The sequence below is a fragment of the Peromyscus maniculatus genome, chromosome 9, assembly GCF_049852395.1.
Source record: "Peromyscus maniculatus bairdii isolate BWxNUB_F1_BW_parent chromosome 9, HU_Pman_BW_mat_3.1, whole genome shotgun sequence".
Classification (NCBI taxonomy): domain Eukaryota; kingdom Metazoa; phylum Chordata; class Mammalia; order Rodentia; family Cricetidae; genus Peromyscus; species Peromyscus maniculatus.
The window spans coordinates 51,844,879-51,871,519 of record NC_134860.1 but is presented as its reverse complement, the minus strand read 5'-3'; the positions used below and the strand labels follow the sequence as shown (position 1 = coordinate 51,871,519).

Sequence of the window (26,641 nt, the reverse complement as noted above, 5' to 3'; positions counted from 1 at the left end):
TAGGAGCAGTTGGTTCACACTGTGGAGGAGGCCTTCAAACCTCTCTCGTGCCTTTGTCTTTTCCCTTGTGACTTTGGGTATATTAGTACTTTTCTGTTGCTGTGATAAAACACGGTGAGACCAAGGCAACTTACAGAAGAAAGAGTTTATTTGGGAGTATGGCTCCAGAGGAATAAGAGTAGGCGTGGCAGCAAGAGCAGGATACTGAGAGCTCACATCCTTTACTGTAAGCACAAAGCAGAGAGAGTGAACCAAGAGTACTTGGAAGCCTTAAGCTCTCAAGGCGACATGCTTCCTCCAGCAAAGCCACACCTCCTAATCCTCTCCAAATAGCACTGCAACCGGGAACCAGATGTTCAAATACATGAGCCTATGAGGGTACGGAGGCTCACTGAGTTCAATACCAGGTAGTCCAGGGAACACTGAAAGATCACAGCAGTAATATCTTGGGGGCTAGCGGATGACTCAGTGATTAAGGGCACTTGCTGCTCTTATAGATGACCTGGGTTCAGTTCCCAGCACCCACTTGATGGCTCACAACCATCTATAACTCCAGTTCTAGGTGGTCTGATGTACTTGTCTAGTCTCCATGGTCACTGTATGCACATGGTGCACATACATACATGCAGACAGACAGACAGACAGACAGACTGACTGACACAGACACAGGGACAGATTCATAAGACAACCTTCAGGCAGGCACAGATTCAGACTCATTCAGACAGACAGAGGATGGAGACACAGGGACAAAGTAGAGAATTCAAATCTGGACTCACTCTTGGCCAAACAACTCCAAGGGAAGTGTTTTGATTTCCTTCCTAATGTGACACTGATACATTGGTGATTCACAGTCAATCATTAATGTGTTTCATCCATACAGTGGACCAACAGCTACATATGGTGGTAGAGAGGGCTTTAAAGAAAGACTAAGGAAGCCAAAGTATCAGAAGACGTATACTTAGGTTCTGGCTAGCACCTGAACAAAAGAAACCAAAAAAAAAAAAAAAAAAAAAAAAAAAAAAAAAAAAAAAAGGAAAAGTTGCACCTTTCAGAGAGATGGACAGACCTAGCTGAACCCTGTGGCTTCTCAGGTAGGAAATCTGGAAAGACTACTCTGGTAGGGTAGAGAATCTGGGAAGGAAAAGTATAGCACCTCATTAAAGGAATAATTATTCTGCCCATCTCTTCAGCATGGCTCAAGGGGAACATACCTTCTTGGGATGGTCCTGCCTTTCTGAGAGGTAGTCTCTTAGCTAAGTGATTGACCCTGTCTGTCCTGAATGTTAGCTTTCTACCCAGACCAGAGTTTCTAGTCTCTTGACCAGAAACTTTCCGTTAATGGGCCTTTATTGCTACTTTAACAAAAACTCTCCCCTCTCTAGAGGGAAGCTGTATGTGCTCTCTTGTGGCTCATAACTACATTGTGATAACAAGGCCCCAGCCATTTCCAAATCCCTTGGCTGCTAAATGCTTTTGAATTGGAAGTTACTAATCCCTTGGTTGTTGGAGACTGTAAGTTTAGCATGGGAAGTTTGCCCTTTTCTCCCAATTGTAGGACAGTAACTTTGGATGAAGTTTAATGAACCTCATTGAATGAGAGAAAGAAAAATGTCAGATGAGACAGGGCTGAGGGGTTAGAGACAAGGCAGAACCATGTGGCTATGATAGACCAAGTGCAGACCATGCTCCAGGAACTGAAGGGTGGTTCCTCCTTCCTTTTTTTGGGGGGTGGTGGTGGTATCTCTGCCTGCCCTGAACCAGCTCACCCTTCATGCTACTAAAATTTTTCCATTCTCATTAATCTCTGGTCACAGTAACACATGTCCATCTCAGGGCTTAGGCCCCCTCTCTTTAGATGGAGTTTCTTGTTTCTCTTACCCAGAAAGACCCTCCCTCCTTGTAAATCCTTCTCCTCTTGCTGCTGCTTTCTTCTCTCCATAGCAGCACCTGATATTTGCATGTTACTATTTGTTTGTCTTCCTTACCAGAGGGAACATTCGAAGGCAGGGACGTTGACCTATTCGCTTTTTCAAAAAACGTGGGAATGCTTTCTCCCCCCACCAACTTTGCATGGCATTGCCCACTTTCTTTTGCCACTGCTAATACTGTTTCCAATAACTGTACATTTCTATTGACCTGCTTATGAAAAACAGTGCCTCAGTGGTTTGAACTGTTTGCTGACTACCCCTGAGGGGGAACGCTTTGCCATGTGCTCGCTCACTGGTCATTTGTGTATCTTCTTGGATGAGCTACTCATTCATATGCCCTTTACACGAAGACAAATACTTATTTTCCTGCCTTCCTCCTTTCCCAGTGCTTTCTTCTTTCTCATTTGTTCCTTCTTTCCTCCCATCTCCCTCTCCTCCTTCTCCTCCCCATTCTCTATTCCTTCTTTTTGTCTCTCTCACCCCTCTCTACCCTCCCCTCTCTGCCTCCTCTCTTTTCTAAGACCTTGCCATGTTATCCAGCATGGCCTTTATCCATGTCAGGATTGTACCCAGGCCCCATGAAAGCTAGCTGAACTAACTGCCACTGAGTTACAACCTTGGCATTTTCTTCTTATTGTTTTTTCTAATGGAAACTTTTTTTTTTTACATGAAACAAACAAAACTGCTACGTAAATGTTTGTTCTTTTGACCCCAACATTTAGATTAAGGTACAGTGGAGTCCTTGGGTCCCCTGGTGAATGCAGGGAGCATTAGTATCTGGAGCAGTTTAATTCCCTTATACCATAAACTGAACCTCCAGCCTACTCAAACCTTTGCTTTGGTTTAACTTTTACATATGAGCTGTCTTTGCTTTTTGCCAGTTTCATTTATTTATTTATTTATTTATTTATTTATTTATTTATTTATTTATTTATTTATTTATTTGGTTTTTCGAGACAGGGTTTCTCTGTGTAGCTTTGTGCCTTTCCTGGAACTCACTTGGTAGCCCAGGCTGACCTCGAACTCACAGAGATCTGCCTGGCTCTGCCTCCTGAGTGCTGGGATTAAAGGCGTGCGCCACCACTGTCCAGCTTCATTTATTTTTTAATGTGAGAGATTTGATGTTCATTTCTGCCCATAACTGGATCACATCAGACAATAATATATGTAGCTTTTTTCCTCATGAGTGAAGACTCTTACATTTCCTGGGCAGATCTTTTGAGAGAAAACCATTTGGGATTGCATGTTTAAGGATACTCTGGGTGGCACACTCCTTTAATCCCAGCACTTGAGAGGCAGGAGATCTCTGTGAAGCCAGCTCATTCACACAGTGAGTTCTAGGACAGCCAGGGCTATGTAGAAAGACCCTGTCTCAAAAACTAAAACAAAGCCGGGCGGTGGTGGCGCACGCCTTTAATCCCAGCACTTGGGAGGCAGAGCCAGGCGGATCTCTGTGAGTTCGAGGCCAGCCTGGGCTACCAAGTTAGTCCCAGGAAAGGCGCAAAGCTACACAGAGAAACCCTGTCTCGAAAAAACCAAAAAAAAAAAAAAAAAAAAAAAAAAAAAAAAAACTAAAACAAAGACAAAAATAGAACAAAACAAAAAGACAAAACAAACAAACAAACCAACCAAAAAACACAACCCACTCCCCAAGACAAAAAAACAAAAACAAACAAAAGAATGCCCTAGACAAGAAGGCTCATAGGTAAGGGCATTTACCACGCAAACTGACAACTTGAGTTGGATCCCTGGAGCACAAGAGAATGCAGAAGGAGGGAACCAACTCCATGGGTGTCCCCTGATCTCCACATGCACAACATAGCATGCACATGTGTGCACACACACATACATACACACATATCATGTGCATACACACACAACAACAACAAATACAATTAAAAATAATAATGCTCTGACCACTTTGAGCCTCTTGGGTGATTTTTCTTGGAAAATGTTGAAATCTGACCTTCTGAAATCTGCAAAATCTATGCCTGGCATTTTTTAACACAGTAGTAAGAGGAACAGTCCACAAGTCAAGAATTGACTGGGTGACCTGCTTCTAGCAAGAGACAGTTTGGTGTCCTGGTGCTTTGAGACCTAGGACACTTACCTTTGATCGGACAGCCATCTGAATTATGAAAGACGCCCCCATGTTCTCCGGTCAGCTTAGTTCTGTGCTCCAACCTAGTTTTGCTTTCTTTTTAGAAATGTCTTCATGACGCGTATTATTTAGCGGTAACCATGGGTTTCATTATACATTCCCATACATGTCCACAATGCGTTTTCAGCTTGTCCCTCTTCCTGCTGTCCCCTCTTGTCCTTTCCTCCTCCCATTGGCCCCCTTCCTCATTCTACCTGGTCCCCTTCTACTTCCAAGTTTGGTTTTCTTTTCTGTGTGTGACCCACTGAGTTTCATTAGGGCTGCTTACAGGAGCACCCGTGTCTTATCAGTGGCCACACCTGAAAAGTATTGCAAAAAAAATTTACTGCAGAGCCATGGGGCGGCTGCCAGCCACAGTCCATTTAAGAAACCACTGAGATTACATGTCTTTTGTAGTTTTATTTGGAAGAGTTTTCTCTTTCTCTGAAAAGTTTAAGAAGCCCATGAGGGGCTGGAGAGATGCCTCAGAGGTTAAGAGCACTGGCTGCTCTTCCAAAGGTCCAGAGTTCAATTCCCAGCACCCACATGGTGGCTTACAACCATCTGTAATGAGATCTGGTGCCCTCTTCTGGCCTGCAGGGATACATGCAAACAGAACACTATATACATAATAAATAAATTAATCTTAAAAAAAAAAATAAAAAAAGAAGCACATGATACCTAACTAACTTTTGTTTCAAAATCACCAGAGGCTGATAAATCGCCTCATGAGTTGTGAGCCCTGACAAAAAACCCTGTTCCTAAATTGGGCATGGTGGCCCACACCTGGAGTCCTAGCTACTTGGGAGGTTGCAGTATAAGGCCAGCTTCAGCTCAGAAGCCTGAGGTCACCCTGGGCCACACAGTAGGACCACTGGACACTTGATGTTGTCAGCTGTCAGCTGCATATGCTTCTTTTTTTCTCTCTCTCCAAAGTCAGGCTCTTCAAACTGAGAAAATAAAAACATCAATGCAAGCAACAACCCTGTTCTTCAGTCTTCTCCAGCTGCTGCCTTGTACAATTTGTTCTCATGTGTGCTACCTAGAGTGTGGGGCTGCAGAATTACAATGAGTTAGGTCTTGGGACACTCTAAGGTGAAGGGACACCAATCACTAGCAAGACGAAGTCTGTAGACTTTAATCCTTTAGCAAAGCCACCAAGCAGGGGTATAGCGTTTTCCTGGGTTGGAGAAAAAAAAAAAAACTCTGTGTACCCAGAACCATGAATGAAATGTTAGTGTTGTCTAGGAATGGGTTATTCTCACCAAGGTGCCAGGCAGGCAGGCAGGCACTGGCTTTTCTCTTCAATCTCAATCAAGAATGACCTTTGGTAGGATAGTGACAGAGACTGTAGTTTTGGAGCCTGTCCTGGACCTCACTCTGTAGACCAGGCTGGCCTTGAACTCACAGAGATCCTCCTGCTTCTGCCTCATGAGTGCTGGGATTAAAGGCTTGTGCCACCGCCACCACCCGGCCTGTGACAGAGACTTTTATGGCATAATAGTACTGAACTTACACTATGAGAAACAGTTGGACATGGTGGAGCACATCTGTATCCCAGCGCTTGGGAGGACAAAACAGGAGGATTTAAACTCTAGTCTAGACTGGGCCACACGGCAAGTTCTAGGCCAGCCTGGGCCATACTGGGAGACCCTGACTCAAAAAGCAAAAAACGAGACAAACAAAACCTGCTGATAATGAGAAGAGGTGGTTCACACTGAGACAGTTCTCCAGGCTGGGGTTGCAGCTCACCTTCAAACTCTCAGGCGTCCTGCGAGGGAGGACAGAGAGGGATGAGGAAAGACGAGGGGCCTTTTGACCATATCTGCGATGGTGGGATTTAGAACCACCTAGGAGACAAGCATCTGGGCCAGTCTGGGAGGTCATTTCCAAAGAGTTTTTAACTCAGGTGGGGAGACCCGCCCCGAATGTGAGTGGTTTCATTTCATGAATTGGGGTCCCAGGCTGAATAAAAAAGGAGAAAGTGAGAGGAACAACAGTTTCATCTGCTTCCCCTGCCTGTGGATGCAATGACAAACAGCTTCAGGCGCCTCGGCTGTGTCTTCCCATCATGATGGTCTGTCTCCCCCAACCCCATGAGCCAAGCAATGCCTGCTCTCCTTCAACTCCAGTGAGAAGAGTAATTAATATCCCATCTGAGGAAGGCTCTGTGTGAACCCAAAGGTCACATGATGTCTGAAGTGACATCACACCGCCCATTGCACACGATTTGGGACACTACATTGGCCTCTAGCCGTCGAGGGTCCTTTTCTCGGCCCGTGAGCCACACCTGCAGTTTCGCTCTTGAAGCGTGGTGCTGTATCAGGGAGTACACACACACACACACACACACACACACACACACACACACGCACACGCACACGCACACGCACACGCACACACAGAGGCTGGGGCACACTTGTTCTTTGTAAGATCAGCAAGTATTGTTAACTATTAAGCCATTTCTCCATCCCATTATTTTATTTTTATTTGTGTGTGTGTGTGTGTGTGTGTGTGTGTGTGTGTGTGTGTGTGTGCACATACATGTGGGTACATCCATACAAAGGACTGGGGAAGCCAGAGGTGTCACGTCAGATCCACCGGGGAATGGAGTTTCAGGTGGCTGCTGGACATGGGACGTGGGTGCCTGGAACTCAACTTGGGTCTCTGGAAGAGCAGCAGGGGCCCTTTAGCCACTAAGCAGCTCTCTTCAGTCCCAAGTTTACAATTTCAAAGGGGCAGTTGAGTCTCAACGGAGACATACCATAGGAACTGCTAGGTTGGGGAGGTGGAAGGGGCAGGTTTCCCAGCAAGGAGCATCTGAGCTGAGACTCAGAGAAGGGATGGAGATTGGGGAGCAGGGTTGTGAAGGCCTAGACCTAGGCTGACAGGTACTGACTGGGCAGAACACAGCACCCAACACCTCAGAATTCTCCTGTCGACTGAGGTGTAAGCCTCCTGTGCTCTGGACTGACTGCTCTCCCATCCTGAGGAGGCTGAGACAGTCTGTGAGAGGCAGTGGCGCCCAAGTGGTACCTCTTTGGTCCCGTTCTCATTTGGGGATTGCATGGACTGTTGTGAGGCGGTGGTCTTGTTGGCTCAATCTTAAACATCGTCATAAACAACAGTTTTTACTCTTCTTTATTAATATAGAAAAGGAGCCCGAGGCAGCTGGACTGGTAGTACAAAGCACCAGGAGTTAATACTATTCTGGTGAAGGGTTGGCTTTATAAAAGAGGAGGAGCAGGAGGGAACTGCCCGGCTTCTGGGGCCAGGCCCAGCCTAGTACCCCAGGCCTGAGAGCAGGACCTGGAATGAGATCCACGGGAGAGGGCTGACGGGCAATTCTGAAGCGGAGTGAGTTGGAGACCGTGGTGACACAGATGGCAGGCAGAGAGGCTCAGGCTGTGACAAGCATTTTGTGGCTGATGGGGACAGAGGAACTGCTGGCTTTAAGCTCCTCAGGGAGCCCCGGGCGGGCGGGAGCTCTCAGGGGACCTCGGCTCTGGTAGAAGATGCTGCAGATGCTCGTGGACTTTGTGAATGCAGACGCGGCTCTAAGGCAGGAGGGACTTTCCCCTTCTCCACCAGGAGGCCATCTCTGCTCGGGACTACACAGGGGGCTTTAGGGCCCAAGGCACAGAAGAGGCTGAGAGCCTCACAGTGGGAGGGGGAAGAAGGGGAAGGCTCTCGAGTGTCCCAACTTAGGCAGCCAGGATTGAGACACAGGGCAAGGGAACAGTGTGCCTGTATAACAGGTTAGAATATGGAGCAAGGTTGGTTTTCAACCAGCCCCGCAGCAGCGGTGTCTGTGTAGAAACTTGGTGAGCGAAGCTGGCTGGCACCACGTGCTGGAAGGCAGCAGACCTGGGCTGTCGACTCAGTTCTGCTGGAACCCATCACGCAGAGCTGTGTTCCATTCCTGCCCTGATCTCTTTCCTCATCGGCCAATAAGGGCTTGGGCCATGCCCTCCAAAGTCATGGAAGGGGCCGTGCGGGTGAACAGGGCTGCTCTTGGGGGGGTTAAGTGGGAACCGGGTTTGGATGGCGGCGTGGAGAAACGGAGAAGGAATATATGTTCCTGTATGGAATCTACTCTCCGACACATTCCCAAACTAGAAAGGCTGCTGGGAGCCCTCCTCTGTCAGAGGAAGGGAAGGCCATGCGGGGAGACGGCATGGCTTGTGCAATCTCATAATCAACACCTGCTCACACGCGGCGTGGAGAGAATGGGCGGCACTAGGTAACCCTTTATGCTCTTCCCAGAGTGGGGAGTTCAAGGCCTCTCGTGGAGTCTGCCTCTTGCCCTCAGCATGGGATCAGAAGTGCTCTTTTTCACTGTGGTCTTAGCTCGGGGGAGCCCGACTCTGCCTGGCTGGCAATGTGTTAGTTGGAGAGGAAAGGACAGAGGATTCTGACTAAGACAGGGCGGTGACGGCAACTCTGGCTTCCTCCTCTTCCTCTCAGAGCAGCTCAGTCAACCGAGTTACAGATCTCTTCTACCACAGAATTGAAGATGTGCGGCTGGTCGGCATAGACGTGGTGCGAGGCACCCTCGATCTCCTGTGGGCAGACAACAGTGGCAGCACTGGGAAGTGGTCTCACCATTTCTCCTCCCTCCCCCAAGGCTGGCTGGCCTGTTCCCTGGGCTCTTCTCAGAAGCAAGACCCTACCTTTTCTCCGGGAGCTGCACAGTCCTTCGGGAAGCGATGAATGTCAAAAGGCCATTTTGTTTTAAGGGGACACCCACAGTGCCGTGCCTGCTCCTAAGCCTCACCCTTGGTCTGCTTGTTTTGTGCAGGACACAGGACCATAGCTGACTCAGTGAGAGCAGGAGGTGCAGGGAGACAGAAGTGTGGTAGGATGTCTTTCACCACAACCTCGGCAGTTCAGCCTACTACTTACTCACAGCCCTGGTTTACTAGAGATGATGGGGAGGCTGGCAGTCTGGAATAGAAGCATGCGTCTGGCTGCTCTCCGGGAACCTGCCTTTTAGCTGAACTGGACTGCACAGAAAAAGGAAATCCCTAACTATCTAGCAGGGGTTTTGGTGGTGGTGGTGGTGGGGACCTTCCAAAGCCACTGCTCGGTCTCATCTATATATTTTTCGTCCTGATTTTGATCACCTTTTGTCGTCACCCAAGACTTTCCCACCCACTGTCCACTGCAACTCCCACTCCTTGGCAAGTCAACCTACCATGTCGCGGACGTAGGAATCTGGCCTTTGCATCTTCACTTTTTTCCCCGTGCTGGTGTCTATCCAGGTGTTAGCCCCATAGATCATGGTGATGGGCACGTCTTTTCGAATTAAGTGAATTCGCTCCAACATGGGGCGCCGGGCCCAGCCGAAGGACTCCATCATGGCTTTGAACGCCGTTTCCCCACTGACAGAACAAAACAGTGAGGCAATTGACAGCTAGACAAGCCCGAAGCAGAAAATGTCAACTTGTTGCATTTCAGAGGCTGGGCTGGACCTTATGTCTTTATATTCTCCTCATAGCCAGGGCTGGCTCATTAAATATTGACGAGATCAGGAGATGAGTGCCATGCCTCCGGGCATGCTTGTGAAAACCCCCACGACCTAGGGAGCTGCCAAGGACACAGTGAGCTTTAATGCAACATACGTTTACACCTGGACTGGGTGAGGGGACACAGGAACGGGACAGACAGATGAGGCGCCTGCCCTGCTTGGAGCTGGCTACATAAATAATCCAATGACTATGCTTTAATGAAAATTGTGCTTTAACTAAAAATTCCTAAGGATTATGAAAAAGGGATTAGAGCTATAGACCATGGGTAAGGGGCTTAGCTGAGGGGATGGAGGGAGGATTCACTAGAGCGAGCCCTGAAGGGTGAGTGTTCCACCAGGAGGGCTGTGCTGTGGACACTCTGGACGAAGAATGACAGCGCATCAGGCTTTTGAGACTGGGGCTCAGCAGCTGCTGCCAGGGGGACACCTCAAACGTGAATTCAATCTCCCTATCGGGTTTGTGTGAGGCTGGGCCGGGAGCCAGCTTTCCGCCCAGCTTGCCGCTTTTGTGGGAGGTAGGGAGGTTGAGGACAGTGTTCCCTCCTGGGCTCTGCGTGTTCGGAGTAGTTACATTTTTCTGGCACCCCGGGATGAATAATGTCTATGTCAGCAGGAGCGGAGAACACCTCCAGGAGACAGTGTACCACAGACGCTACAGTCTGTCAGACGCGAATTTAAATCGTGTCTCCTTGGCAAGTCGGGTAGCCAGGATGCACCTTGATTTTCTCATATACGAACCGGCGGGAACTACGTCCACTCTCTTAGGTCAAGATAGATGAGAAGAATGGAGATATGAACAGAGCTCTCCAGGGGCTAGGTGGAGTGAGGAAGGTACCACTCAAACATTTTCCCTTTGGCCAGAATTCATGTCTTCCAAAGGACTGACAGGAATTACTGAAAAGTTGTCAGCTCCAGTGAAAGAGTGTTATAAAAGCGAGTGATGTCTGGAGGGAGGAAATGAGAACTGGCCACCTGATGGGCTGATAATGAGCCCATGGGGGCTGGGAGGAGTCAAAAGAGCAGGAAGCTGGGGGTGCCTGCTTTGACTGCTGAGGTTCCCATGACACACTGTTGACCCGGGACCCTGCCAAATGTCAGCTATAATCCTGTGCAGTACTGGCTGGAGGCTAATGCTCACTGTTCCTGCCGAAAGGAGGAGCCTCGCCTTCCTCCCAGCCTTGGGCTCACAGTGACTTGGACAGGCTTGGAAAGAGGTGGCGAGTGTCTATGGCTCCTGCAGGGTCAGGGTGAGGTCTCCACAGGGTGGTGCTACCAATGTGCCCTGCTGGTATCAGCCTCTCACAGGGCCTGACTGTGGGAGAAGATTACTTTCCTGGCTCCGTCCTGGCTGTCAATGCAGCGGACAAAACTGCCGGTCAGCAAGCTTTCGGCGCTTGCCTATGAATAGCCAGTGGGGAGGACTTCTCACAGTTCTCAGGACACTTCCATACCTCCAAAGGAGGGGAAGGATTCTTACACCAAGTCTCAGCTATTTCAAAGTGTATATAATTGAAATAAATACATATTCTTTCTTTGAATGTATTCCAGACATGTATATAGATATACATGGAATACAGATATAGATATATCATGTGGGTATATACAAGGGGACACATTCTAGGAGTTTCTCTGAAGCAATATTATATGACAATTTAGAAATTGAAGATTGTGGATGGGCAAAGGCTTCTCTTTCTCTATTTGCTTTAAAACAAACAAGCAAACAAAAATGCCTATAAAATCAAACCAAAAACCAACAATAATTTTTTTTTTTTTTAAATCAGTTTTTCAGTTTAAAAAATGCCTTTGAAGTGTTTTCCACACCGCTGCTCATCAGGCCAGTTGCTGATCCCTAGGGAAGCCAGGAGGTCTTCCTCTAGAGAGCACAGCACAGCTTGTTTAATTAAATCTGGTATCTTCTATACCTGTCCTGACCACCCCCGGGGAACTCTCTGGAAACGATCAAGCCTGCTGGTGCTTGTGTTCCCCTGCGTCGGGGTTTTGTGGAAGAGGAATAAGCCATCCCACGGGGCTGGTTCCCGAGCCACACTCACCTGGGATTCTGCGCATTGCAGTGGTAGATGTATTCCGAGATGGTGTCGTCCTCGAAGAAGTCTGCGAACTTACGCTTGAAGTCCGGACGGAACCTCTGCACCAGCCCAGGCCCTGGGAGAGGATAGAAGAAACAACAGCGTGATGCTGGGTGTGCCTGCAATTACAACGCTCGGCAGGCAGAGGCAGGAGGATTGTTTCAAGTTCAAGGTCAGTCAGGGGATACAGTTAGACCCTATTTTAAGGCCCTACCAAAGAAAAACAATAACCAACCACTCAAACCCAACCCACAAAAAACCACGGAGCTGCCAGTGTGGGTGGTGGTGGTGGGGAGAGAGAATAAACTCCTGCCTGCTTACGTTCAAACCAACTTAACCAAATTTATCTCTCCAAGGATTTATTTCCTTTATACATTTAACATGCAATGGCAAAAAGGGCGTAGAAGCCTGCTGGGAAGCAGCAGATGACTTCAAATGTCAGAGTCTGATTGTTGGTCACCAACGAGTTGAGCGACAACCTAACATCCCCAAGGAGCCAGGTAATTTTCACTTCAGTAAGTCCCAAGACTTTTCCTCTAGATTCACACGTTCTGAGGGTCTGCGGTTGAGAGAATCTTCATTTATAGTCTGAGTTGTGTATCCCCATGCCCCCCTGTATGGGAACCTTGACGGCGTTTTACTCTTCTGAGGGTAGCTGATGAAGGCAGAGGAGACTACCGTTTTCCAAGCACTCTCTCATTTTCAGGCTGTGACGGAATACATGGAAAGGGGACCCTGACAACACTGCTGGCCCAGGCTCGGGCCACTGCGCCTTCCATCACAGTGCACAGGTAAGTGCTAACCATGCAGGCACACTGTGAGGACTGCGCCTACCGGCCACCTTCTCTGTCCTGGCAGGGGTTTTGTCTGTGAGAGGTGTCTGGGAAGGGAGAGTGAATGCAGTCACAGGCCTGCCTTCTTCTGACACAATCCTCCACGGCTGTCACACAGCCACCCAACGCAGTGGCTGAAGCCCCGGATGAACCTGGCCAGATCCAAGGCCAGGAAAGGAGAGAATGGTTAGAGGAGGAGGGATGGTAGGGGGTCTGCTGGAGCCACCTGGGCTCTGAGGTCGGCCCTCTGCCCACCTGGCCCCGGTGACCCTCGCTTGCTCCCCTTCTTCGAGAACTCCTGTGCTACCTTCTACGTCAATGCTCGTTTTCCACTCATTCTGTTTCGGCCACTGTAACAAGCGGCCACTGAACATTTCTGTACAAATGTAAGCTATCAGTACAAAACAGGGGTTACCCATCTTTCCAATAAAAGGAATCTGCTTTTTACCTCACCGGTGTAAAAGCCCCTCAAAGGGAAGCATGTGGACAGCGTGAGGGGAGGACGCAGTAGTAGTGTGACCTGCCACTTTCCGTCTCTGTCTCTTTCCTGACAGCTACCTAGTGCTAAGAAATCCAGAACAGAGGGAGACGTGGGGCTTCTCTAGAGCAGCGCCTGGTTCACAGGGACTTGTCTGTCGCTGTGCTATGTGAGAACCCGAGGTTCAGAGCTCTCCTTGCTAGGGGCTGGTGAGCCATGGAATGGGACCCAGTGGTGATTACTGCGCCTGAGTCACTGACAGGTTGTCATACAAGCTCCCAGCAGAGAAGTCACACATCAAAGCCCCTTCCATTCTCTGGGATTTGCCAAGGCATAAGGCAGCCATTCTGTTCTATCTGCTGATGCTGATGGAGGGAAAATATATCAATCATCAGAAACCTCCACTAATGAGATGCTGTCCTGATTATCAGTTTTAATGCCAGGTCAGGCCTCTGTTTTATGAGCAAGTGAGGATGGTAGGAGCCCAGGTGTACCAAGGCAAGCTGTGGTGAATGGGGTGGCCTCAGTTTAAAGACAGAGTTCTCCTCCTGAAGGTGACTCACCCCAAGGCCCAGCCACTCGAAGAACAGCCAGTGGATTGGAGCGCCCCAGGACCGATGCCACAGCCTTGACCCAGGTTGGAGGTGCACGGATCTCACTGGGGTCAGTTGGTCGTAGGGGAAAGCCCCATGGGTCCACCAGGATAAGATGTTTAACTCTACATTAACAGAAAAAACAAATAGAGGATACACTGTATTTGCTTGGAAGCGTCAGAGCTCTTAAGTTGCTGGGAAATGAGAGTTATTACTGGAAATAAATATTGGAACGTGCCTAGTAAGGCATGGAGTCAGCTCATGAGGGAGAAGGGTGACTTCACATTACCTTTCAGGGTACTTGATAGAGTAAGAAGTGGCCAGGAATCCCCCCAAACTGTGCCCCAGGAGGATCATGGTGGGGATTCCCATGGTCTCCCGCCATGTCTCTATTGAGGTCACAAACTCATCTTCAGCTCCTTCTGGGTCCCTTGGGAAGGTTGGCCTGGAGCTCCGCCCGAAGCCAAGCAGATCAAAGGTATGGAGTGTGCGGCGGGCACTCAGTGAATCCATGTTGAGGATCCAGAGGCCCACACCGCCCCCAAAGCCATGTACCATCACCAGAGGGGTGCGGTCCTTTTGCTCTGGGCTCACAGTCACCGTCCAGATCTTGTTCTGGTTTGGGAGGGAAACATAGCGGGCCAGGAACTTGTTCTGGAGACCTGGGAAGGGGAGAATTCCAGGGTAAACCAACAAGAATGCTTCCCGAGAGCGCAGCCATTTTGCCTGGACTACACTCTTCATTTTCTCTCTTCCTGAAGGCATCACCTTAGGAAGCCGGCCTGGTCTCCATAGTGAGTTCCAGAACAGCCAGGCCACATAGAAAGACCCTGTCTTAAAAAACAAAAATAAAGCTGGGTGGTGGTGGCGCATGCTTTTAATCCCAGCACTTGGGAGGCAGAGCCAGGTGGATCTCTGTGAGTTATTAGAGGCCAGCCTGGTCTACAGAGCGAGATCTAGGACAGGCACCAAAACTACACAGAGAAACCCTGTCTTGAAAAACCTAACCAACCAACCAACCAACCAACCAACCAAAAAACTAAAAACCAAAAACCAAAATAAAAAACAAAACAAAACAAAAAAAAAACCAAAAAAAAAAAAAAAAATTACACACACACACACACACACACAAAACCAAAAATAAAAAACAGAGTAAAAAGAAAAGAAACTGAGGAAGCCCCGAGGAGCAGTCAATGAGCTGCATTCCTCTATGGTCTTTGCATCAGTTTTTGCCTCCACGTGCCTGCCTTGGCTTCTAAACTTCATGATGGGTTGTAACCTGTAAGCCAAATAAACTTTTCCTCCCCATGTTTGATTCGGTCAATGTTTTATCTCAGGAACAAAAAGTGAAGTCCCCATCCATCTCCAGCCTCCTTAGCCTGGCCTTAGCCTGAATCCTACCTCAGGTTAGGAGGACAAGCCCCTCCCCCAACCCGTCTTTAGCTCTGATCCAGGCCCTTGGCTTCCACCTGTGATTTGATGTGTAAGTCCTTGACCTTCTCCAGCAAGAATCTCGCTGAGTCCTTTCAGAAAGAACACCCTGTCCTTGTTGTCTTTAGTGATTTCCATCCACGGGCCCTGTTCCTTAGCCATAAATCCCCAGTTGTTTTTGTAGTATGGAGAACTGAGGATGGTGCCTTCCCAATGACAACAGCTTCATATGGTCATTCTAAAAGACTTAATAAGTCCCAGGGTCATTTTCCTTTTATATTTAATATGCTAATGAATTCAAATCCAAGGAAAATGTGTAGACCATTTGGTCTATAGGCAAAAAGAGGGATCATACTCTTTCTCAAGATGGTGTGCCCAATTCCCTCCTGATCCCTGATGTCGTTCAACTCGTGGACTCATTGTTCTTGAATGTCCACCTGTTTGGAGATGAACACAGAGAACTGTGGTCTAGCCAGGCGGAGGTGGTGACGGGAGTGGGTTGAGCCACTTACTCCTCTTAGATATTGAGGTGGGGCAGTGTTCTGTTTGTTTTTTTGTTTGTTTTTTGCTAGTGTGGCAACAGTCATATGAAAGAGCTTCCTGGGTAAATCAGACTGCATCTGGATGGAGGCTTGAAAGCTGTGGTTCCTTTCAGGCCTTGCAGAGCAGCAGGGTGGATCATGTTGGGGTGGGGGATGGGGGAGATATGGCCCCAGGGTCTTGTTTGAACCAAAGGCTATTGCTGTTCACGGGTCACCCTCCTTCAATATTGCTCATGAGATCTGGTCTGTGTGAACTCCAAATGTGGTAACCAGACAGCTGGTAGGCTGCACCTGCGTGGAAGGCCGGGAACGGAAAACACAGGATTGCTGACACTGAGGTAGGAAGTGGTGAATTAGAATGTGCTTCGCTATGTGTTGAGAGGGAAAAATGGAGAGATAGGGAAACGAGGAAGGGAGGAGTGAAATATCTGTGTGCATTAATGCACAGTGGAATGTCTAGCGTTTGAGGTGAAGCTGTAGGATGTGGAAGGGGCTACCAGAGGGCTAGGGAGTTGAGGGACCACTGTCGTGGAATCCTGTGTCCTCTATCTGTCCCTCCCCTCAAACCACTGATTTTCTTTCCTCTGGCCCAAGCACTGCTCATCAGGCATCAGCTGGCACAGTGGACCCAGCGTGGGGAGGACCTTCCATCCTTTCTAGACTGTTTGAAGCGGGGAGCAAACTGTCCCCTCTACTTACACTGGAGGATCCTGGCTTCCACATTCTTCAGATGAGACATGGAAGTAGGGCGCCAAGCCGGGAGCCAGCTGCTCAGCCAGCCCTGAGGCCTACAAGACAGAGAAGCACTTGTTGGCCACACTGAGAAGGAAGGGCATGTTCTCAACCTTGCCGACAGCTCCACGAGTTATTGGGGGACAAGGTGTTCCCCAGCCTCAGCAGGCCTGGTCTTCATGGCCTTGGGTGTCAGCAATGCCTCAGCAGTCTGATATACTGTTACTCTTCTTGGGCAAATGGCTATTAACAACAATGGCCCTTAGCAGACATCAGAAGACCATGTACACAAAACTCGATCGCATTTATTATCTTCCTGGAGCTTTACAACTAACTCCCCTTTGTTACTGGTTATCATAATTTATGTTCAAGGAGATTTCAAAAGGAGAGGGAGTGACTTTAATATTTCTATTATTCTTTCCACCCCCAGGACTAGCTGTTCTTTTAGGGCAGGACAGACAAATTCCCACGCCATCTGTTGTCTTCCACCCTTCTGAAAGTAGAGGCTGCTGTTAGTCCCTGATTGTGAAACCCACTAGCTCTGAACTGGGGTAGGCAGGGAGTAGGGGTGTGTGATCCGGGTTCAAGTCCTGTGGTCCACCAAGAGACACAAGTTGCCCCTGGCCTATTTTTTAGGTTGTAAAGCGAGAAGAAAGCTTACCTATGCCCTAGAGTAAAACTGGTAACTCATCCTGCTTTCTCCTTCACACCCAGTGACTAAGCCATCGAGGTTACAAGCCCTAGTTCTGGAGTAAACAGAACTCCTGGATCTGAATCACAGACCTGCCACTGATAAGGAGCCTGGCTTTGAGGTCTAGGAATGAAAGGAACCTTGTTGGGTGCCTGCCACAAGTTTAATGGTTCAATCAATTACCGTTTTTATTCTATCTTCCCTGTCTTTCACGTTATTCCTCTTTGTGTGAACTCTGCCTAGGTGAGGGCTATAGGATGTTTCCCAGGAACTGCAGCAAGGGCTTGTGGGTATGAGCATGAGAAGACAAGGACACCTTGTGGAGGAACCATCCCAGCTACTCATAGCATACACAGTGGGCGCCCCGAGCATCATGGGAAGCACAGATCTTAGATTAGGATGTTTTCTTGGAAATCACATAGTCTAGCCTCTACTTCACAGGTGAGCAGTCTGATACCCCGAGAGGTCACCAGCAAGTTAGGAAAAGGATGCCTCCTCCGTGGATCTTCCAGCCTCAGCTTTTTGAGACCATTATCTGAACATTCCTGCATATAACCACATTTCATTTGTTTCTGTTTTCTGAAGGGAATGTGATCTAAAGCCAGACACTAGAGTTCTAATTCCAGCAAGGCCACTTACCAGCAATGATGCTGTGGCACATTAGTTTTCTGAGTCAGTTTCTTCAGCCTCAAATAGGAGGTAATTGTATGTACCTCACAAGTTTCTAAAAACTCGTGAGTTAACATCTATAGCATATAGAACAATGCTTAGCACCAATAACCCCCAAATCAACATAACTTTCCCTCAGCTGAATCATTACCTGTATATATTATTACTATTTTTAAGTAGCTACTCTCAACGAAAGTTTGAGGTTTGGAAGAAAACCAGTGTTGCTGTGTGAGTGGTATGCCAATGGCTTTGGTCAGATGAAAGCTGTCAGTCTCAACCAATCGAATCCTAGGGGCATCCAGGACCCTCTTAACAGTCGTCCAGAGTTCCTTGTTGGATGAGGCACTAGAACCAGGACCACAGATCTTGGCCAGTCTCAAAAGACAAATTGCCTCTTTGCATTGTAGAGACTATAACAAGTCAGATCATGACACCTGACCCCCACATATCTCTGTAACTGTTCACAGCAGAGCTCAAGAGAAATGCCGTCCTATAGATAGCAGCGTGGTCCACACAGTCCTGGAAGGCGTTGGGGGTGAGGGTGGGGGGGGTGGGTCCAGGGAGCTATGCGTACATCTTTGCCTTTCTTCTCTAAAAACCGATCCCGAAAGAACGGTGCCTGTCCCACTGTGTGCCCAGGTTACTGAACAGGCAATGGTGCTTGTCCCACTGTGTGCCCATATTACTGAACAGGCAATGGTGCCTGTCCCACTGTGTGCCCATGCTATTAGGGAGGGAAGAGCTGCGATGGGAAAGTGAGGCAAACTGCACAAAGCACCTTAACCACGCACTTGGCCTGGCCTGGGTGGTGCCTCATCCTCGTGGGCTAACAGGGCAAGCAGTTCTATGGTGGGAGAGAACCTGTTCTAGACTCCTGTAATTTTGAGCAAGTCTCGGGATTTTTATGGGCACCAGAAACGGAGCTGCTTTATCTGTAAAACGGAGCTGGATGGCCTGCATCTTTTCTGGCTCTAATGCTGTTTGCTCAGTCTCCGTAGGCATCGTAAATTTCATCTTAGAAAGCAATACTCTCTTGAGCACTTCCTTCAAGTCTCCCAAGCTATTATTTACTACTGTTACAAAGTTAATTCCTTCTGCCAAAAGGACAACTATTAGGTCAAGGGAAGGCCCTGTTCCGTGAAACCCTGGGAGCTGAGTCATTCTCCTACAAGCAACTTTTTCCTGATCTGTTAGAATGTCATCACACCACCCACAGGTGGCATCCCAAGCTTGATGCCCTTGGGTAAGCGTAGCGCCCCCCCCCCCCCATCTAACAAACTTAATTCTGAAACCACGGCAGTAAGCATGTGTTTATAGTGATTAAAAATATAATAAATTAGAATTGCAAGCAGAACGTGTCAAGGCGGCCAAGGGCTAAAAGAACTTGCAAGCCAGTTCCACACTAATCTGAGCGCAGTGGAGACTTCTCTCTCCTTCCCACGCCTTCTTCTTCGGGGCCTTTCAGACCCACGGCTCTAGTCCCGGGGCAAGTCTCGACAAACACCCGGCTGCTGCCCCCCACGTCCGAGTCTGCTTTGGAGGCGGGAAGAGCAAGCTTATCCCTCTCACATTACCACCAATCAAACCGCGCTACCAAGGGGGCGATCGCGAAGACTAAATGGAAAGTCAGAATCCCCAGGCTACACACAAGCACATCCCTCAGCGCTACCCCCAGCTCCGCAGCCTCTTCACAGCACCCCATCCCTCCCTAGAAGCCAACCTGAAAAGGAAAGGCGGGGAAGTCTGAAGCTGTCCGCAACCACAGACAGTCCCCGGATCCTGGCCCGGACAGACAGACAGAAAGAGAAAGAGAAACGGACAGGAGTAACTCACTGCTGCTCCAGATCATCAGCCATAGTAAACAAGCCCTGCCGGGTCGAGCTGAGCCAGCCCATCCCTCCGCCTGACGCCAGAACCAGCTGACCCAGAGAAGTATCGGATAACAAAGGGGGCGGAGCCGGAGGCGGAGCCTAGGCCGCTGGTGGGATTCGAGAACCGGCGCCCCTGGCCTGCACCTCGCCTGGGCTGGGACCAGTGGGGTGCTTCCTTCTGTCCGCTCCCGCTGGCCTGCGTCCAGGCTGAACGCGAGGGTCTCGCAAAAGTAGTGATCCTCTCATCATCCACCTTTGGGGGACAGCGAGGGGGACAGGTAGTTTAAAACTCCTAGTCTCTCACTGGAATGCCACCAGCCGCGCCTCTACTTCTCCACAATTAAAGAGTGAAGGAACTGCCTTGCCTCTCTCACTCTCCGGAGCTTCCCTCTATGGCTCAGATCCCTGACGCTTCACCTGCCTTTCCTAGTCCTTCTGTTAAGTGGTTTAGATGTCCGTGGAGACGTTAGAGGTTGTTCCCTACAAAAGGGCCCTGGATATTGTTAACTCAAGAAGATTTCCAGATTCCAAAAACACAAAAAACAAAATGCCTAGTTAAAAAATCTGAGTTTGAGACAGAAAACATTTTGTAAAGACTAAGTATGCCCCACACAGTATTTGGGACACCCCGTATTGACTGCTGCTCTAAGCAGAGGTATGACATCTGTCAAGATAAGACAGCATTCCTCTGCTCTGGGGATGTCTGACTCCAACCTAGTTTCCAAGGAAAAAGTAGCTCGATCCTGCTTCCATTTGGAGGATCTCCCCTCCCACAGGAGGGCCAGGTAAAGGACTAACATGTAAGGCTGGGCATGCTTTATGTATGTGGATGTGGGATGTGACGTGACTTATCTCAGAAGCTCTGAGCACATTTCAGGTGGGTTCGGTGGAGGAGCCAAATCTTGAAGCTGGCTGCAGAATTCACTTGAACTGGCAATGGGGTGTGACATTCCTGGAGCTACTCCATTTCAGATTATCCACTCCATTAGGTTAAAACCATACTTCAGGAAAGAGAAATTTACAAAAGTACCTTTCTTTTTTTCCTTTTCCTTCCTACTTCTTTCCGTTTTTTTGTTCGTTTGTTTGTTTTGTTTTGTTTGTGTTTTTTTGAGACAGGGTTTCTCTATGTAGTTTTTGGTTCCTGTCTGGCCTTGAACTCACAAAGATCTGCCTGGCTCTGCCTCTTGAGTGCTGGGATTAAAGGTGTTTGCCATCACCACCTGGCTCTTTCTGAGATTTTATTTACACACACACACACACACACACACACACACACACACACACACACACACACACACACACTGTGTGTGTGTGTTATAAGTCCCAGGTTGGCCTCCTGGTTGATGTGTGTCTGAGGATGACCTTGAACTTCTGATCCTCCTGTTCCTAACTCTGGAGTGCTTGGATTATGGTATGTGCTGTCAGGCATAGTGATTCAGGAAGGGGATTGAATCCCAGGGCTTCCTGCTCGCTAGGGAGGCACTTTGTCAGCTGAGCTATGTTCCAAGTCCTAAAGTATTTTTTCTTTGGTCTTCTAGAAGATTCTGAGATTTCTTCTTCCCTAAAACAGTATTAAATTGATCATTATAAGAGTTGAAAGTTTAAGAGAAGTGGAATTTTCAGAATTTTTCATTCATTCTTTTAGTGAAGCATAGTGGTCCTAAAATTCAGTACCCGTAACCTTCAGGAAGCCTGTTAACAACTCAGTCTCGCAGTTCCTCAGGTTCTAAGCTAGTTTGTTTTGAGGCTAGAAAGCTGCAAGTTATCGCTTCTCAGCATTTTGGCTAAGATCAAGTGTAGAAAGCTGCACCTTTTCAGAAGCATTGATGATGCTGGTAGACCTACTAGCTAATTAAAAGCCTGGAGCCCATGGTCAGAAATCTGGACCAAGGTCAAGTTCTTAGTTTTGCCAATTATCCATTTCCTGATCTTGGGCAAGTCTTTTTTTTTTTTTTTTTTAATCAGGTTGCTTCTTCTATTGTATTGTGTCTTGTGCGAATTAGCTAAGTTAACTTAAAGAAACATTTAGCAAACTTACTCTAAAAATGCTACATCTAATGTTCAAAAGCCATTCTTTATGTTGGCACAAAGAATCCATTGATAAGGAGAAAGGAAATGAACTCCTCTGCTGGCCCCAGACTTCCCTAGGAGGGCTCTGGAGAGCTGGCAACTATGTAGTCAGAATTTATAGCAAACGTCCCCTCTTCTCCAAGAACTCTACCACATGACTTTATTTTCTTCAGAACACCACTGAAAAGATCCTGCACATTTCTCACTCATGTTTCCCTCCACTAGAGACTAAGTTTCCTGGGGGAATTTTACTCTGCTTTGCTCTCAGCACCGAGAACAGGTGCGCCGGGGTAGGTGCTTGGCATTTGGTAAATGGATGGGTGAACCGTTAAGTAGGCAGAAGCATGAATGGTTGCCTACAGGACTAAGTGCTGACTAGGACTTGGGGGCTATAATAGAAATGACACGAGACAGAAATCCTGAGCTGTTTTCACATCCCACTTTTCCTGATAACCTAGAAAATGTAGGTCTTTTTTGAGGCAAGGATGATCTGGTGGAACGGGGGCATTCTAGATTCTAGAATGTATCTCACCACAGTGCAGAGAACATTTGCATTCTGTCTCTACATGTGCCAAGTCAGCTTTAGCATAATTTTCCACTATAATAATTGTCTAGAAGGAAGAAATTTGAATATGTGGAAAATGCCATTTACAGCTAAAGTTACCCTTAAGGTATCCCCAGAACTGAGATAACTCAGGATTGGGTGGATCTGCTGGAACTAGATACAATGAAATGGACCTTTGGTACCTATTTAGACAAGTTTCTGGAGAGAAAAATGTGTTTTTCCCCTTCTTATCTTGAAGTCAAGACACATGATGTCTACATATGGAAGACTGCACCCTCCTGTCTACATGATTCTGGTTTTTTAAAATATGGATGACTTGATGTGCTTTTAAAGTATTGGGTTCTTTAATTTTTAAAGATTACTTTATGTGTATGAGTGTTTTGCTTGAATGCACACCACAGGCATACTTGCTGTCCAAGGAAGGCGGAAGAAGGTGTCTGATTCTCCTGGAACTGGAGGTATGGATGACTGTTAGCCTCCTTGTTGGTGCTGGGAACCAAACCCAGGTCATCCACAAGAGCAACAAGTGGTCTTAATCACTGACATCTCAGCAGCCATATTAATATATTCTTTAGGAGTAGAATCTAATTGGTCAACCCCCTCCAAAAGCAGGTGGAGTGGATAAGCTGATACAGCCCAGCCCTGGAAGGAATGAATCATTTCTTCAAGTGGGCGCTGCTGACTTTTGAACGAACAAGGTGAGTCTTAGACTAAACATAGGGACTGAATAAAACAGCGTCAAAGTCCTCTGTCCAGTGATACCTGTATGTGGCTTAATTTTTTTTTTTAAAAAAGATTCAGTTATGTGTGTGTAGAATGGATGGTGAGAAAGGTTCACGTGAGAGTGAATGCCCACATGGGCCAAAACAGCGTGTCAGATTCCCCTAGAGCTGGAGTTACAGGCATTTATGAGCTACCTGACCTGGGTATTGGGAACTGAACTCAGGTCCTCTGTAAGAGCAGCAAGCACTCTTAACTGCTGAGCCACCTACCCTGCCTTTGGCTTTGTTTTAAATGAACAAAAACCAAATAAACTTTGCTTGATTACTCCTAGCTATATTTTCATTGCTTGGGTAGCCACACATGTCTAGTTGTTCTCATATTGATTGGCACAGGCATTTTCATTAAAGAAAATTCTACTGAACAGGGCAGTGCTGCTTAAGTGTGGTGTTTTCAGATCTCTGTTGTAGGGAGAGCAACAATTCTTAGCAATCCTCTTCCATTGGTAAATGCTGTTCTCATAAAGAAAATAGGACAAATTCTTTTTTGTTGCCAGAGAAGACAAAATTGAAGCGCTTGTGTGTGTGTGTGTGTGTGTGTGTGTGTGTGTGTGTGTGTGTGTGTGTGTTTTAGAGACAAGGTTTCTTTGTGTAGCCCTGGCTGTCCTAGACTCAGTTTGTAGACCAGGTTGGCCTTGAACTCACTGAGCTCCGCCTGCCTCTGCCTCCCAAGTGCTGGGATTAAAGGTGTGTGCCACCACACCTAGCAAGACTTAAGCTTTTCTGGGACTCCCCAAAGAGCTGGGTGAGAAGGAAATCAGACAGAAGATCGGAATTGCTACACAGCAGGGATGTCTGGATGAAGGAAGACAGGCTCACTGGAGACATTCGTTGCTCAACTAGAACTTGGAGAAGAAAGCACCATGGTTGAGAAGACACACTTTGTGCTGATTGAAATTTGATTGTTATAATTTTCTTTTTGAAAAGAATCTCATGCTGGAGGTATAGCTCAGAGGTACAGTATTGGCTTAGCATGCTAGATCCCTAGCATCACGAAACAAATAGGTAGATTGCTTTATTTGCTGATTGGAGAACAAGGAAAGAAGGGCCTTGGTCTAACGTGGACCATAGTTTTAAAAGTGGATGGTTACATGCTGGAGTAGAGAGAAGCAAAGGGAGTCAAGGGCAAAGTAAATACGAAGGGAAAGAATTGAGAGAGCCTCGTCTCCACAGAGAGCCTGTCTTTACAAGAGTCTTCTACTCAAACTTAGGATTTGTGTTTGTCTTCGTAGAGAATATACTTTCTTATTCTAAGAGAAAGGATGTGAAATCATGGACTTTGCCCAGTAAGGGCACCCTCTCACCCTGCCACTCTCCCATATCTTATGTTGTTGATCATCTTCGTTATGAAGCCTCTAAGGTCTTCTCTGAGTTCTGACTTAACTTTAAATCCTATTTCTTTTGCCAGCCATTTGATTTGCAATCCTGGCACCATCTTTTGCACGCCCAAATTACTGGAGCTCTGCAGTATGGGCAACTTTTAATTATTTGGAGAAACAGAGGAAACAGATAGTTTGTATCAAAAAGAATAATATTTAATAAGAGCAAACATTTTCTGAACATTTACCATGTGTTATGCACTTTGCTAAATGTTTAATATTTTACATTATCTCGTTTAATCCTAATAAAACATTGCAGTGATCCAGGTATTGTTATTTCTATGTCATAGAAGCGGAAAATGAGTCCTACGTGTCATAGTGGTGCATACCTGTAATTTCAGTATTGGTAAGCAGAGGCAGAAGGATTGCAAATTTGGATCCACTCTGGAATACACAGTAAGTTCCAGGCTAGGCTACATAGAGAAATCTTGTCAAAAAGAAGAGGAAGAACTGCCAATTAAACACTAAGTCATCCGACGGAGATTAGATAATTAGTAGTAGGTGGAATCAAAGTTCAAAACCATCTTTATCTGATTTTGGAACTTGCACTTTTATCTACTACTCAGCACATGAACTTTTACACATACTAATGTTCTGACTTGCGCTACTCAAACCCAACAATAGTATGATTTCCTATTGATAGATAAGTTCATACACTGAATACAAAACAATTTTTTTTCTTATTGTTAAGTCAGGTAGCTGAGAAACTTTTTAGTTTACTGTATCAGAAAGGCTTTGTCTCTGAATGGTGGTGCTTGTCTCAATAAGTGATGTTTTGCATTGAGTCTGTCTTCTTAGAGAGTTTCTACGGAGATGTTAATGATGGTAGTTGACACAGACCAAAGGCTAAGACACTGCTGGAAGGAGCTGGAGTGATGGTATAGGAACTTGAGGAATTCATAACTGATGATTAAAGCAGCCCCTTGGCCCATTTGGTGTTAGGTTGAATATCAGAGGAATCTGCTCTTTCACTTGTGACGAGACAGGGAGAAAAGTTCAATTGCAGGTGCATGGCATAGTACAGAGAATAGGAACCAGTCTGGCTATTCTTCCCCACCCGCTCTACCAGTCACACAAGAGCACTGAGGCTAAATTTCTTAAGCAGTGCAGTCTCCTTGGTTGTGAATATGGATTTACCTCTCCTAACAGACTAAGGCTTTCCAGGGACACAGATGATTCGCTGAACCTAGCAAGGTTCTTAATTCATCATAGGATTGTGGTGCTAAATGTTTCCAGGCTAAATACGAATAACACGAGACAAGGGGATGTTGTTCAGTTGCTGTTTTAGAAATTTTGCTCATTTAGCTAGCTAGGGCAGTTGAAAGTGAAATTTAAGCGCTGAGATGAAGTATCTGATTATATGTGGGTAGTCTTTGCAACTGAAAGCTGAGAAATACTGTTTCGAAGGTCTGGTTATTGTGAACTTATAAAGGCAATGCAAGCCAGAAGGCGGAGCTTAAGTTTTCTTAAGTTAAAACCTCAAACTTTCGTTTCGTTTTCTATAAAATGATTCGGAGGTCAGGTCGAACCAGATGTGCCCTTGCGAGTCTTTCATCGTTGACATCTCGAGATACTACAACAGATTTAAGACGTTCAGTTTGGGCGGATTGCTGCTGATTCTGACTCTGCACTCTACGCACAAGTGACTACCTCCCTTTTTAGACAATGACTGTGTTTGATTAACCCCGATGTTCCTACAACTTAACCACAAGTTATTGGTCCTTGTTGGTACCCAGCAAACGTTTGTCGAATGAATGAATACCTGCTGGCTTAGGTTCTTCGTAGGGCTAGATCCGGCCTTCCAGTTCAGGATCCTGTGGAGGTCAACCCTTACCCGCCAGTGTGAACTGGCGCTTGCCCCGGATAAGCATAGTTCTCTCTGCGGAGGAGCTTGACCTCCTCTAACGATCTGTCATAGGCATCTGCAGACAGAGCTTTTAAGAGAATTAGGGTCCGGCAGGTTGAATCCCTAGACCGCCAGCTTGGTCTCTAAGCAGATTCTCACGTTTGACCACTGAGGAACACGGGGGACCAAAGAGAGCCGGAACTCTCTGGTAAGCTACGCTGTCCGCGGTAAAACCTTTCCCCTTGTTCCTGTCACAAATCTCGTCGCCTGAGCAACAGTGGGCGTCAACAAACGCAGGGCGGAAATAAGGATATAGTACACGTCTCCAGCTCAGCGCTAGCCCACACGCAGGCGCGTTAACCTACTTCCGGCTGTAGTTCTCAGTCTAGGGACGCAATCTGCGCCTGCGCATTCATCGTGACGCGCCAAGGCCGACCAATAACGCCCGCGTGGGCGTGGCCAGGGCCCGCCAGCGCG

General features: G+C 47.3%; 1 protein-coding gene across 3 annotated transcripts; it reads right to left on the bottom strand.

Moving 5' to 3' along the window:
• Positions 1-7,191: 7,191 nt before the first annotated feature.
• Abhd4 (abhydrolase domain containing 4, N-acyl phospholipase B) lies at positions 7,192-26,568 on the bottom strand. Of its 3 annotated transcripts, XM_006988474.4 has the most exons (8): positions 19,891-20,005; positions 19,488-19,778; positions 16,262-16,350; positions 13,879-14,251; positions 13,560-13,714; positions 11,650-11,761; positions 9,266-9,452; positions 7,192-8,631 (listed from the first exon to the last, which is right to left on the bottom strand). In XM_006988474.4, the coding sequence occupies exons 2-8, from the start codon at positions 19,547-19,549 to the stop codon at positions 8,542-8,544; spliced, it is 1,068 nt and encodes a 355-aa protein (XP_006988536.1). In that variant the 5' UTR covers positions 19,550-19,778; positions 19,891-20,005; the 3' UTR covers positions 7,192-8,541. The 3 variants fall into 3 exon arrangements, with proteins under 3 accessions (XP_006988536.1, XP_006988537.1, XP_006988538.1); XM_006988475.4 differs by lacking the exons at positions 19,488-19,778; positions 19,891-20,005 and adding an exon at positions 26,081-26,568; XM_006988476.4 differs by lacking the exon at positions 19,891-20,005 and having other exon boundaries at positions 19,375-19,513.
• Between the last annotated feature and the right edge of the window lie 73 nt (positions 26,569-26,641).

What these genes read in the sequence shown, in the direction of transcription:
- Abhd4 (XM_006988474.4), bottom strand. Translation starts at nt 19,549, where the DNA reads ATGGGCTGGCTCAGCTCGACCCGGCAGGGCTTGTTTACTATGGCTGAT. An exon ending in GGAAGCCAGGATCCTCCAGT is followed by an intron (nt 14,252 to 16,261) that starts GTAAGTAGAGGG and finishes TCCCCTTCCCAG; the next exon opens with GTCTCCAGAACAAGTTCCTG. An exon ending in TGCAATGCGCAGAATCCCAG is followed by an intron (nt 9,453 to 11,649) that starts GTGAGTGTGGCT and finishes TTGTTCTGTCAG; the next exon opens with TGGGGAAACGGCGTTCAAAG.